At 42.0% G+C, this 14,438-nt stretch overlaps 1 protein-coding gene across 4 annotated transcripts in view; it reads right to left on the bottom strand.

Annotated features, from left to right (window-relative positions):
- Positions 1-14,438, bottom strand: part of LOC105043472 (uncharacterized) — a 50,485-nt gene that overhangs the window by 16,492 nt on the left and 19,555 nt on the right. For all 4 annotated transcript variants that reach the window (XM_010921032.3, XM_010921033.3, XM_010921031.4 and 1 more), the window contains 5 exons: positions 13,738-14,019; positions 10,689-10,825; positions 10,369-10,463; positions 10,260-10,298; positions 10,102-10,161 (listed from right to left, as the gene is read on the bottom strand). In XM_010921032.3, the coding sequence (XP_010919334.1) occupies positions 10,102-10,161; positions 10,260-10,298; positions 10,369-10,463; positions 10,689-10,825; positions 13,738-14,019 (613 nt within the window). The remainder of the gene's footprint in view (positions 1-10,101; positions 10,162-10,259; positions 10,299-10,368; positions 10,464-10,688; positions 10,826-13,737; positions 14,020-14,438) is intronic.

Here is a 14,438-nt window from a genome sequence, read left to right as displayed (position 1 = left end):
CGCGATGACTCCCTCCGGACTGACCAAGATCAGGCCTGCACCTGCGCCCGACATGTTGGAAGATCCGTCCACATAGGGGGCCCAAAAGCGATCAGAGGGATCGGCCTCTTCTTCGGGGGAGTTCGGTTGGGACTTCAGGTCGTCAACTTTGCTTTGTTCAGGTTCAGCTTCCTCTGGGATGGTACACTCTACTATGAAATCTGCCAGTATTTGGGCCTTCACCGCTGGCCTGGATCGATAGTTAATGTCGAATTCCGTGAGCTCGATCGCCCATTTTGCCATCCTCCCGGAGGTGTCCACCTGGTGCAAAACCGCCTTGATTGGTTGATTGGTGAGTAGCGTCACGGTATGCCCTTGAAAGTAGGATCGGAGCCTCCGGACTGCAATCAATAAGGCGTAAGTCAGTTTTTCTAATTTGGTGTACCTGGTCTCGGCGTCCCTCAACGCGCGGCTAACGTAGTAGATTGGCCGCTGGACTTTTGCTTCCTCTTTGACAAGAACGGCCGCGAGGGCCATAGGAGAGACTGCCAGGTATAAAAATAGCTCCTCCCCAGGCTCAGGCTTTGCTAACAGCGGGGGTGAGCCAAGGTAGCTCCTCAATTCTTCGAACGCCTGTTGGCACTCGGAGGTCCAACAGAAGTTTTTCGGCTGCTTGAGGGTTTGAAAGAAGGGCAAGCACCGTTCGACCGACCTTGCGACGAAACGATTAAGGGCCGCTATCCTCCCCGTGAGGTGCTGAACTTCTTTTATCGACTTTGGGGCGGCCATCTCCTGGATGGCGCAAATTTTCTCTGGATTGACCTCGATCCCGCGCCCTGATATCATGAAGCCCAGGAACTTTCCTGATGTTACTCCGAAAGCGCATTTAGTTGGGTTCAGCTTCATTCTATATTTCTGGAGAGCGTCGAAGGTCTCCTCGAGGTCGGCGACATGATCTCTGGAAGACTTGCTTTTTACGAGCATATCGTCCACGTAGACCTCCATGTTGCGGCCGATCTGCTCCTTGAAGATTTTGTTCATCAACCGTTGGTAGGTTGCGCCCGCATTCTTGAGGCCGAAAGGCATGACCCTGTAACAGTAAAGGCCACGATTAGTGATGAAGGCTGTCTTTTCTTCGTCTTCCGGCGCCATTCTAATTTGATTATAGCCGGAGAACGCATCCATGAAGGTGAGCTCATGGCCCGAGGTCGCGTCCACCAGTTGATCGATTCTGGGAAGGGGGTAGCTGTCCTTCGGACAGGCCTTATTCAGCTTTTTGAAGTCTATGCACATCCTCCACTTGCCGTTTGCTTTTTTGACTAGGACAACGTTGGAAATCCAATCGGGATAATTGACTTCCTTAATGAATCTGGCTTTAAGGAGCTTATCCACTTCCTCGGCTATCGCCTTCTGCCTCTCCGGAGCGTGACTCCGGATTTTTTCTTTCGTCGGTCGATGCTTTGGATCGACGGCCAGATGATGCTTCATGACCTCCGTATCAATCCCTGGCATGTCTGCTGGAACCCAAGCGAAAACGTCCGCATTCCTTCGTAGAAAATCAATGAGACGCGTCCGCACCTCCTCCCCTAGGTTGGAGCCGATCATCGCTACATGCTCCGCGTTCCCGTCATTCAAAGAGATTGGTACCAGATCTTCGATTGGGGCGCCCCTTTCTTCGGCGAGATCATCGCGAGCATCCAGTCCATCGACGGGACAGGGGTCGGATTGATCGCTTCTTTGCAAGGCTATATTGTAGCAGTGTCTGGCTAGGACTTGGTCTCCCCGGACCTCTCCGATCCCCTGGTTGGTGGGGAACTTCAACTTCAAATGGTAGGTCGATACGACGGCTCAAAGAGCGTTGAGGCCAGGTCGGCCGAGAATTGCATTGTAGGCTGATGGCGCCTTCACCACCAAGAAATTCACCAGGACCCTGGATTGTCTTGGGTATTGACCTGCGGCCACGGTCAAAGTTATTATTCCTTCCATCGGAACGGCGTCGTCGGTAAACCCTACCAAAGGGGAGCTAATCGGCCTCAGATGGCTGTCAAGGGTGGACATTCTTGAAAAGGCATCGTAGAACAAGATGTCGGCCGAACTTCCATTGTCGACGAGAACGCGACGGACGTCGTAATTTGCTATATTCAAAGAAACTACGACCGCGTCGTTATGAGAGAATTGGACTCCCTGAGTGTCTTCTTCGGTAAAGGTTATGGGCTCTTCAGTCTTTTGCCGCTTGGGGGATACAGCCGGTATGTTGGTCGTTTTCTGCCGGGATCCTCCCGAGATGGTGTTGGCGGAATCCGTCGGAGGCCGATCGCCCGGCCACTCCATGCCGGCGACCATAGCCAGAGGGCGCGAGGCCTGGGAAACCAGAGGCGAGACCGAGGTCCGAGATATGGCTACGAAGGCCGTGGGTAGCTGCGCGGATGCTTCGCGAGAAGGCATCAGGCGAGGATCCAGTGGGAGAAAGGAGGAGTGGGTGCCGGAGAAGATGACCGGAGGCGGCTCCGTTGAGCGCTCCTTTAAGAACAAGGATGCTGCGAAGACACAGACCCCTTCCTCTAGCGCCAATCCTGTTGGTGCAAAAATCCGCTTGCGCCGGAGAAGCTGGGGTCGAGGGAGTTGCAGTCGCCGCCGGGACCTGCAAAAGAAGTCTAAACCGGAGGTGGGGTTGCTCCGGCAAGACCCTCCGACGCTCAAGTCAGTTCTCTACCTCAACAAGAATGGAGTGCTCGAACGAAAATTTTAACAGAATTTTTAGGTAAAGACGAGAGCTTATAGAATAACGTATCTGGGGTTCCCCTTTTATAGACGGAGGGGGCAACAAATTGATAGCGACGCCTGTAACCGTCTGGTAGTGGGCCGCCCAGAGTCAGGAGGAATTTATTGCGGAGGGTAGTGAAGTGGGATCGTGGCTATCGCCGTGGCTCACCACGTGGAATCAGTTACAGGGAGTGGAGCGGCGTCCGCTGTCGTGACTCGTCAGGGAGTGGTGGAATCGCACAGGATCCGCCGCAGGGAGTGGAGTAAAATCGTGGCCGTTAATACGGCCTGTCAGGGAGTGATGGAGCTGCGTAGGGTCCGCCGCAGGGAGTGGAGCAGTGCTGTGGCCGTTACTGTGGCCCGCCAGGGGGTCCAGACTTGTCGGCCGAAGTTCGGTTGGAGTCGGTAGCGAGGTCCGGTACCCGTAGGAGTTTGGGCGAGGTCTTCCCGCAGTCGAAATAGAAGACGGAGTCTGGCTTCCGTAGGAGTCCGGACGAAGTCTACTTGCAGTTGGGGTCGTGGGCGGAGTCCGGCTCCCGTAGGAGTCCGGACGGAGTCTTCCTTAAAATCAAAGGCGAAGTCCGGCTCCCGTAGGAGTCCGGACAAGGCTTACTAGCAGTTGAAGTTGAGGACGGAGCCCGGCTCCCGTAGGAGTCCGGGCGGAGTCTACTTGCGGTCGAAGTCGTGGGCGGAGTCCGGCTCCCGTAGGAGTCCGGACGAAGTCTGTCTGCAGCCGTTGGAGTCGAGGACGGAGCCCGGCTCCCGTAGGGATCCGGGCGGAGTCTTCCTGCAATTAAAATCAAAGGCGAAGTCCGGCTCCCGTAGGAGTCCGGACAAGGCTTACTAGCAATTGAAGTTGAGGACGGAGCCCGACTCCCGTAGGAGTCCGGGCGGAGTCTACTTGCGGTCGAAGTCGTGGGCGGAGTCCGGCTCCCGTAGGAGTCCGGACGAAGTCCGTCTGCAGCCGTTGGAGTCGAGGACGGAGCCCGGCTCCCGTAGGGATCCGGGCGGAGTCTTCCTGCAATTAAAATCAAAGGCGAAGTCCGGCTCCCGTAGGAGTCCGGACAAGGCTTACTAGCAGTTGAAGTTGAAGACGGAGCCCGGCTCCCGTAGGAGTCCGGAAGGAGTCTACTTGCGATCGAAGTCGTGGGCGGAGTCCGGCTCCCGTAGGAGTCCGGACGAAGTCCGTCTGCAGCCGTTGGAGTCGAGGACAGAGCCCGGCTCCCGTAGGAATCCGGGCGGAGTCTTCCTGCAATTAAAATCAAAGGCGAAGTCCGGCTCCCGTAGGAGTCCGGACAAGGCTTACTAGCAGTTGAAGTTGAGGACGGAGCCCAGCTCCCGTAGGAGTCCGGACGGAGTCTACTTGCGGTCGAAGTCGTGGGCGGAGTCCGGCTCCCGTAGGAGTCCGGACGAAGTCCGTCTGCAGTCGTTGGAGTCAAGGACGGAGCCCGACTCCCGTAGGAATCTGGGCGGAGTCTTCCTGCAATTAAAATCAAAGGCGAGTCCGGCTCCCGTAGGAGTCCGGACAAGGCTTACTAGCAGTTGAAGTTGAGGACGGAGCCCGGCTCCCGTAGGAGTCCGGGCGGAGTCTACTTGCGGTCGAAGTCGTGGGCGGAGTCCGGCTCCCGTAGGAGTCCAGACGAAGTACGTCTGCAGCCGTTGGAGTCGAGGACGGAGCCCGGCTCCCGTAGGAATCCGGACGGAGTGATGGGAGTTCACCAACGGCAGTCGAAAGTCGAAAGAGACTTGCGAGGGTCAATTCCGCCAAGAACTTCGATCGAGGGTATTTTATACCCAACACCATGTATGTAAGAATTATAATTAAAACAGAGTAGGAATAGTATTAGATAAAGAAATAACATAAAAAATTGTATATATATTAGTAAACGTGATCAATTAATAGCTATTAAATTAATTTTAGACAAGAGATAATTAACTTAATTAGTGTTTATGCACCACAAGTAGGCTTAGAAGAGAAGGTTAAAAATTAATTTTGAGAAGAAATTGATAGATGCAAAGTATTCTTGAAGAAGAAAGGATAACTATAGGTGGTGATCCAACTGGGCCGTAATTAGTGTTTATGAACCACAAATAGGCTTAGAGGATAGGGTTAAGAAATAATGTTGGGAAGAAATTGATCTTGAAGGAGAAAGGATAACTATAGGTGGTGATCCAACTGGGCATATAGGAAAGAATAATATAGGAAATGAGAGCGTGCAAGAGGGGATGATTTTGGGGATAGAAATTTAGTATGAGATTCAATCCTCGAATTTGCAGCATATGATTTAGCTATTGCAAATACATATTTTAAGAAGAGAGATAAGCACTTAATAACCCTTCAAAGCAAATCAAATTTATCATAAATAGATTACTTTTTTATTAAGAAAAAAAAAGATCAACATGTAAGGATTGTAAGACGATTTCATGAGAGAGTTTAACCATACAGCATAGGTTGCTAGTTTTAGACGTGTGGATACTAAGTGCAAGAAGAAAGAGAAATAAATTAATAGATATCCAAAGACAAGATGGCAAAATTTAAAAGGAAAAATATTATAACTTCAAAGATAAATTATTATAGGAGAAAATTTTAAATTTAAGGACCAAAATGAACAAAATGTGGTATCAAATAACCAGCTATACAAAGAGAACAAGTGGATAGATGACAATGTAGGAGAATGAATATTGTTTGCATCAAGAAACTCATCGGAGAGAGAGTAAATCTAAGGACATTGGAACGGTATAAACCAAGGAATTCCATACCATATCAAGCCAAACTGACACACCCCGTACCAAGCTGGACTAGTGAAAATCGAGACGGTTCAGTCGGGAAAAGCGGTATACCAGAGGGAGAGAGAAAGAGAGAAAGAAAGAGAGAAGAGGAAAGGAAGAGAAAGCAGACGCCGTCGAAGGCCGGCGGTGGCCCGCTGCGGCCACCAAAAAGCCATAAAAGCCTCCGCAGCTCGACTGTCGCTCGATAGGAGTTTTAAACGAGCGAGAAAGAGGGAGAGAGGGGGAGAGAGATGTACAGGAGAGAGGTGCAGCTAGCGGAGGGGCCGTCGGAGTTTGCTGGATGGCCGTCGTGGCCATCAGGTAGTGAAAACTGCACAGACAGAGCCTCAACTGCAGAACAAGGGTGATAGCCCATGTTCTTTCATCATGTTTTTTTTTTAAACGACAGTCATGGCCATCAGGTAGTGAAAACTACACAGATAGAGCCTCGACCGCGAAACAAGGGTGACAGCCCGTGTTCTTTCATCATTTTTTTTTAAATGGTAGTAAATAGTGAAGCCGACAATCGGTTTGTTAGCTTCACTTAAATAAAGCCAACAAACCAATTGCCGATTTCACATTTTTCTAAGTTTTTTTTAAAAAAAATCGTGAAACAAAGACATCACCCCTATTTCATACCTGTGGTGCCACATGCGTGGAGTGCGCCATCCTGCGGCCATGGTGGCTAGCCGAAGGCAGTTCAACGACGTCCTCTCCCTCCTTTTCTTTCTTTCCCCCCTCTATTTCTCTCTTTTCCTCCTCCCGATTCGCTTCCTTTGTCTATGTCGATTCGCACCGGTCCAATCCAATACGGATCCATACCAATCCATACCATTGATTAGCTGGCATGGATTTCGATACTGAATCTGCGAGCTTTGGTATAAATCAAGGTCGGCGGAACCGATACCGATGGCCGGATCGACCGGCTGACGGTACGATATAAAACACCTCCGTTCCGTTCCGATCCGAACCGAGGCGAACCGACGAAGGAAAACACAGACGAACCGGGGAAGAAAAGGAGAGAAAGAAATAGAGAGACAGAGGGAGGAAGAAAATGAGGAAGGAGAATCCGTCGGAGGGGCCGCCATGGCCGTCGGACAGCGGAAAGGGCTCCCGTGGCTCCGCGCGGGGAACAGGGACGATCCATTCCTGTTTCTCGGGGCTTTTTTTTTAAAAAAGCCTTTTCAAAGTGAAGTCGGCATGGATTTTTTAAGTGAAACCGGCAAAACTCATGCCGACTTCACTTTGAAAAGATTTTTTTAAAAAAAAAGCTCCGAGAAATAGGGGCGGATCACCCCTGTTCCCCGCACGGAGCCGTGGGAGCTCTTTCCGCAGCCCGACGGCCACGGCTGCCCTCCAGCGGCCCCTCCGGTGGATTCTCCTCCCTCTTTTTCTTCCTCCCTCTCTCTCTATTTCTCTCTCTTTTTCTTTTCCGGCACCGGCATGTGCCGTTTTGCATGCCGGAACTGTCTCGATTCTCCGTCGGGACGGTTCGGCACGCCCCGTACCGGGCGGTTCGGCCCGGTACGGCATTTCTTGGTATAAACTATTCCATGTATGTAAGAATTATAATTAAAACAGAGTAGGAATAGTATTAGATAAAGAAATAACATAAAAAATTGTATATATATCAGTAAACGTGATCAATTAATAGCTATTAAATTAATTTTAGACAAGAGATAATTAACGTAATTAGTGTTTATGCACCACAAGTAGGCTTAGAAGAGAAGGTTAAAAAACAATTTTGGAAAGAAATTGATAGATGCAAAGTATTCTTGAAGAAGAAAGGATAACTATAGGTGGTGATCCAACTGGGCCGTAATTAGTGTTTATGAACCACAAATAGGCTTAGAGGATAGGGTTAAGAAATAATGTTGGGAAGAAATTGATCTTGAAGGAGAAAGGATAACTATAGGTGGTGATCCAACTGGGCATATAGGAAAGAATAATATAGGAAATGAGAGAGTGCAAGAGGGGATGATTTTGGGGATAGAAATTTAGTATGAGATTCAATCCTCGAATTTGCAGCATATGATTTAGCTATTGCAAATACATATTTTAAGAAGAGAGATAAGCACTTAATAACCCTTCAAAGCAAATCAAATTTATCATAAATAGATTACTTTTTTATTAAGAAAAAAAAAGATCAACATGTAAGGATTGTAAGACGATTTCATGAGAGAGTTTAACCATACAGCATAGGTTGCTAGTTTTAGACGTGTGGATACTAAGTGCAAGAAGAAAGAGAAATAAATTAATAGATATCCAAAGACAAGATGGCAAAATTTAAAAGGAAAAATATTATAACTTCAAGGATAAATTATTATAGGAGAAAATTTTGAATTTAAGGACCAAAATGAACAAAATGTGGTATCAAATAACCAGCTATATAAAGAGGGTAGCTAAAGATGTTTTAGAAAAGGCAAAGGGAAAGAGGTATATGCATAAAGAAACTTATAGGCGGAATAATGAAATATGGGAGGCAATTAAAAAAATATAGTTACTTTAGAAAATGGCAAAACAGAAAAGATAATGAGGATTTCATATAATATAACAAAGCCAAGAAAGATGCAAAAAGGATAGTAAGGCTAAATATGTAAACTATGTTAATTTATATAACAAATGGGGGTCAAAAGAAAGTGAAAGAAATTTACAAAATAGATAAAGCTAGAGGTGAAAAAAGAAGAAAATAAAAAAACTAAAGATACTAATCAAGTTAAATGTTTTAAAAGTGAAAATAGCAAGATAAGTAAAAGATAAAGGAATTAAAGAAAGATGGAGATGCTATTTTCAAAAATTGTTAGTGAGGATTCTGCTCAAGAATCTTTAAAAAGTACAATCATGAAGAAGTCAAGGTTTTATTCATAGAATTTACAAAAATGAAGTGGAGATGGCTCTAAAAAAATGCAAATAAGAAAGGCATTAGGACCAAATGAAATACTTACTGAGATTTGGAAAATTTATGGAATATTGGATTAAATTGGCTCACTAACCTATTTAATGAAATTACAAAAACAAAAAAATGCCAAATGATTAAAGAAGAAGTATAGCAATATCTATCTATAAAAAAAAAAAAAAAGGTGCTGTATAAAGCTAGTATAGCAGTATCTATCTATGAAATAAAAGCACTGCATAAAGCTTTTCTAATGATCAAAGAATCAAGCTTACAAGTCACTCTATAAAAGGATAATTGAACAAAGATTAAGAAAAGTAATAACTGTTTCAGATAACCAATTTGGCTTTATGCTTGAAAGATCAAGAATGGAGGCTATCTTTTTACTTAGACAGTTGACCAAATAATATAGATAAACATAAAAATGTCTACATATGGTTTTTATTTAAAAGAAAGCTTATGAAATAGTACCAAGGAAAGTGAATTGATGGGCTTTCAAAAGGGCATACATAAACTGTATATCGAAATAACTGAGAATATGCATGCTAAGGCATTAACAAGTTGTTAAGAGTTGTTATAGTACAACAAGCATTTTCCAATCACAATGGGCCTACATCAAGGATCAGCACAAGGCTCATATCCATTTATATATTAATGATGATGAGTGTAATTTGCGGACAATAGTATTGATTGATGAAAAGAAAACTAGATCAAATCCTAAATCGAAATTATGAAGGAAAGCTTCGGATAAAAATTCAAAAATTAGTAGAATGAAGACAGAATATACGCAATGCAAATTTAATGAGAATGGAAATGAAGATGAAACACCAATTATGATTGATAGACAATAGATATCATAGAGTGATAGATTTCATTATTTAGGATCTGTTATAAAAAATAATGGGCAGATAGAGAAAAATATATGTAACTGAATTAGAGCAGGCTGGATAAAGTAGAGATGTGCATCCGGCATATTATATGATAGGTGAATATCTTAGAGACTTACAAAAAAAAAATTATAAAATAGTAAAGCCCGCAATATTATATGGCGTAGAGTTCTGGGCAATAGAAAAACTACATGGAAATAAAAAGGGTGACAACAATGAGAATGTTAAGATGGATGTACAATAAAACTAGGAAGGATAGAATGACAAATGAACGTATCAGAGGAGCTGTAAGAGTTGCATGAATTAAGAACAAAGTAATGCAAAATCTTGTCCTCACACCAAATTAGCCATGCCACATTATATGCCAAGACATGCCTCATGTCAGCGCAGCCTATGTCATGCCAGACACTGACAGCCCTAGGAATGGCACTGGCTTTTATAACCTTGATGGTATATTTATGCCATAGAAGATGACTTTAAATCTGATTTTAAAACAGCCCAAGAAAATGCGCAAAGATTTTAATTGAATTGTAACAGGGTTCTGTTCTGATACAAAAAGGATGCTTACGATTGAGACACACAAATTTGGTAAACATGGCATCAACCAGAATACAAATGCATTCAATGAAAAAGTTATAAAATGTTATGTTCCTATGGAAACAGGGTGTATGTCAAAAGATGGATAAGATCTTTGAAAGAAAATATAGCTTGTTTTACACTTTCTAATAACTTGCATGTATGCTTCACATGGAAGTTACAAGAACAATAAAAGTAATGAGGAGACAGATTTGCAGAGATAAATTTGCATACCATTGGTTTAGAATTAACCAGCCAATCACCGACACTAGCAGATTTTCTGAGTGGAGATCCCTGAGATATTAAAATTACAATATTGAAACTTGAAAGAGTTTACACAAAGCAACAATGGAAATTATAAATGGAATATGAATGAAGCAATGAAAACAGACCTGGGATGACCTTCGTGGAACTGTACACAGTGGAATATCCTGAAATATGTACATCTGTTTAGGATAGTTACCAGTCTATGACAAAATCTTTTATTAGATTGAGACTGACCTTTACAAGATCCACATTTTCAGATGTGACAGAAAAACGACCCTTTATTTGCACCACATTGGCCTTAGATTTATCATCCAAGGAATCTCCAAAACCTATGAAAAGTGAAGAACCACATAGTTCCTTTTTCTGTGGTACTATATCATGGAAAGACAAAAATTTCTAGCATTTTCTGAGTTCTTAAGGAGTAACAGCCAGCTTTGTTCCGACTTTCAAAACTTCATCACGATTGTCTCCCATAGAGGGCAAAATCACTGAGCTAAATTTTTAAGAAAATAAAAAATTATAGTATTTTCCATAAGTCTTATAGGTTCCATTACCTCCTGAAGATCGTATAGGAGCAGATAAGCTATTTGCAGAAGCACGGTTTGGAAGCATCAATGGACCACTCAAGTTTGTGGCTTTTCGTGCATCATGTTTATATTTCTCAGCTTGTGGTTGATTGTCACCTTCAAACCTAGCACAGAGAAGCAGAGCATGTGGACTGTTGTGCACAAGAAAAGCCTTAATGCTTCAAGTAGATCCAATAAATAGTTAAATACTTACAGAGTTGCAAACAAACAATAAATGTTCCTAAAACCTTCCAACCAAAAGGAATTATATGTGCCTCAATCTGATAACACTAACCTTAAAGTTTCCTTTATATTTAAAGAAAAAAAAGCACTTAAGAATGAGGATGTAATTCCCAGAACTAGCAAACTTAAAGTGAAACAGTGTTCTAAAGATATGCTGCCAACAGACTGTACATCATAAGTAGCTAGTCCCAGATAAAAAAATAATTACACTGCCAACAAACAGCCCAGACAATGGACATAGCAATTGCCCAGGTCTAGACTTAAGTACAATGACACTGATATATTCTTGATCACACTACATTTACATTATTAGATATGTGTACTATTTTAATAACTTGACATTTTGAAATGCTTTAAGGCATATATCATAAATTGTGAAGAACCTACAGAAACACTTTTAAGATATATCACACTTTGTAAATTTTACAATACACTCGTACATAAATATAACAGAAATAATAGGATATATATTGTTTTCTTTGGTCAAATAAAAGAGATTTTCAAGCTTCCTTAGTTCTATATCTCATTGGCAGCCAAAGCTCAGGATTAGGGTTCTGAATGAAAATATCATATATACTAGCTTTTTCAAATTTCAACGTTTCACTTTTTTTCTTTTATAATACAATATAACTTTTTCTCACTCTAGACAAACGTATCATATTTCCTTCTTAGCAAGGTGTCATTTTATAACAATTATCGATCCATATCTCCATGTTTGTTTTTGTGTATAATATGAATAAAAATATTTGTACCATAAATACAGACATGCAAGCATACTTGCTTGGGTGTCCGAAAGCCTATCCACTGCCTAGAAACCCAGGAAACCACCCAGAACAAACAATGAAACATTACAGTTTCAATTCTGAACTTGAGGGGGAAGACTTGGAATGTCGCAGATGTGCAACATACCATCATGAAAAGCAAAAGCACAAAAACAGTCATGACCAATCAAAATAGATCATATCCTCTCATATAGTGTGTATATAACTGGAATAAATAATGCATCCAGAGACTTGAATACTCCTACCACATAACAGTTCGATCATCCAACATCCCCCACCCCACCCTCTATCTGACATCCCAACAAAGTTAAGGTTGCATTTGGTAGCCGGCAATCTATCCAGATTGCTGGCAATTTAAAATGGACCCACTAGATTACTGTCTTTGATATGCCTTTTGGGTGGCAATTCATATTGCCTTGGCAATCCATATTACCTTAGGAAAAGATGGGAATCCGGATTATCACTTGTTTGGTAATATTGCAAAAAAAAAATGGATAAAATTATCTCTAAAAAAAATCACACAAAATCCACCCCTCCATCTTCTCTCCCGGTGGCTCTCACCCTCCCCTTCTTCTCCGAACACCACTATGCCCATGCCGCCCTTGACCGCCTCCCTTCTGCTCGTGCCTTCATCATCTCCGGCCATAGCCCCCACTTCTACACTGGCATCGACCTCTCTTCCCTTGCCTCCATCACCGCTGTCCCCTCCTCCAAAGACCCAACCGCCGCCCCCTCCTCTCGCCAAGCATATTTTGAGAATTTTGATTTAAATTTAGAAAATGAAACCAAACTCTTCTTCAATAATTCAAAATTTCATAAAAATTTATGGGAGTATTTTGAAAATTTAATTTCATATTACTGGTAATCTGATTGTCATACCAAACATATCAATCAAGATTTTCAGTAATTTTACTGCAACATTACCTACGTATAACAAATACAGTAATCAACATTACTGACAATTTAATGGTGGCAATCTATCTTGAAGGCAATCTACATTACCTTTCAAGATTGCCTGACGATGCACCAAATGCAACCTAAATGAAATAGTAAGTTTCATGGATATACATGCAAAAAGGCATATGTGAGGAGAATATGTACGCAAAAAAAAAAGGGTGGGGAAAGCAGAAATAACAGGGAAAAAAAAGGAGAATGACTTGGAACTAAAAAATGGGAGCAAAATGCTGCATGGTTTGTTACTTGCATAGCTAGAAAAAAGTTAACTAGGTTCTACCATCCACTTCAGAATAGATACAAATTCAAATTTGATGGCATGCCATCCATTTCACTGTTATGTCCTCCAATGACATGATAACCACTTACAATGAAATTGCTTGTAAATGCTTCATATGAAAGAATTTTTAGCAATAGAGGACTACAACCCCTTATAAACCATGAAAAATTCAACCAAATGATGCTCAAGTTCATGATATGATCATGCCCAGAAGCTAATAGCAAAGCTCATATTTCTGACATCATTAATATTGCTATTAATTTTCAGCAAATCCATTATGATGCCTTGTTTATTCATATGATCTCATTCTATTTTATATTTTATCCAAGATGCAGATATCTCCCAGAATCCCCGATGTTTGCTTATTCCCTGATACATGTTAGTGGATGCGGTCAGTGATCCCCAATCCACTATAAAAATTTATATTCATTACACAAATTTGTGCTTACTATGTTTATGATTAATAAATATCACATTGTGTATATATCTGATGTATATTTCTCTGTCCTGAACAAACTGCATTTCATCCTACTATGTTTGATGCTTTGATAATTGATACAACTTACAAGTACTGTCATCTAACGAAGTACCCACCAATTAAATTAGTAAAATAAACATTTCTTTGTGTGTCCAGCAATAATGGACATGAATATGACAATTTATGCAATCAAACTATTATGGAATAATCCCAAAAATTTAATTAAAATTTTATTTATAGTTTAATTCGAAGTACAGCCAGTGATGAATATAAAACTCGAAAAGGATGATAGAAATACACCTTTCAGTGGTTCGCCCTTTCTCTGCTGATGAGTTAATATGCACACTAGAAGGCATAAGTGGACCACTATAGGTTTGCTGTCTTTTTCCAACTTCACCTCTACGGTAGTTTGGCTCCATCTCCTGCTTTGATGTTGATGGAATTAAATCATTTTTCACTAGGCGCTTCTCATATTCACCAACCTTTTCTTGATTGCTAGAATTCACTAAATCTGTTTCAAGAATTTCATCTTTTGAATTTGAGCATCTGGTTGCTGAGTCTTGGGCAGGGCAGTTATTTGCTCTGTAAAATGATAAAACAACAATAGTTTGATTGCACTGGAAAAACCAACAAAATTCTTTATGGACGTGTAAAATTATAGTTTCCTCAAAGTTCAAACTTAACCAATATAGCTGATTTAAAAAGTATAATTTACTTGCATTACTATAGCCAATTAGGCAATGACATGCAAACTATGAGCAGCAAAATATGCTGTATATTATAGTCCAATAACACTGTAATACTTACCACTGACGTTCTTGTTTTGAGCTACATGCGCAATGCTCTTCCACCAAACCAAGTAAATTTATAAGTAAATGGATCAGACACATTGTAATCTTAAAAATCAAGTTTTATTGGCAATAATTATGATGCAATGTATGATACCATGGTAGAAGTTTAAACCTTGATTATATAAATGTAAGGATTTCATTGCTGTTGGC

The sequence above is a fragment of the Elaeis guineensis genome, chromosome 4, assembly GCF_000442705.2.
Source record: "Elaeis guineensis isolate ETL-2024a chromosome 4, EG11, whole genome shotgun sequence".
Classification (NCBI taxonomy): domain Eukaryota; kingdom Viridiplantae; phylum Streptophyta; class Magnoliopsida; order Arecales; family Arecaceae; genus Elaeis; species Elaeis guineensis.
Note: the sequence above shows the minus strand (reverse complement) of the source record. Positions and strands in the feature narration are given on the sequence as shown.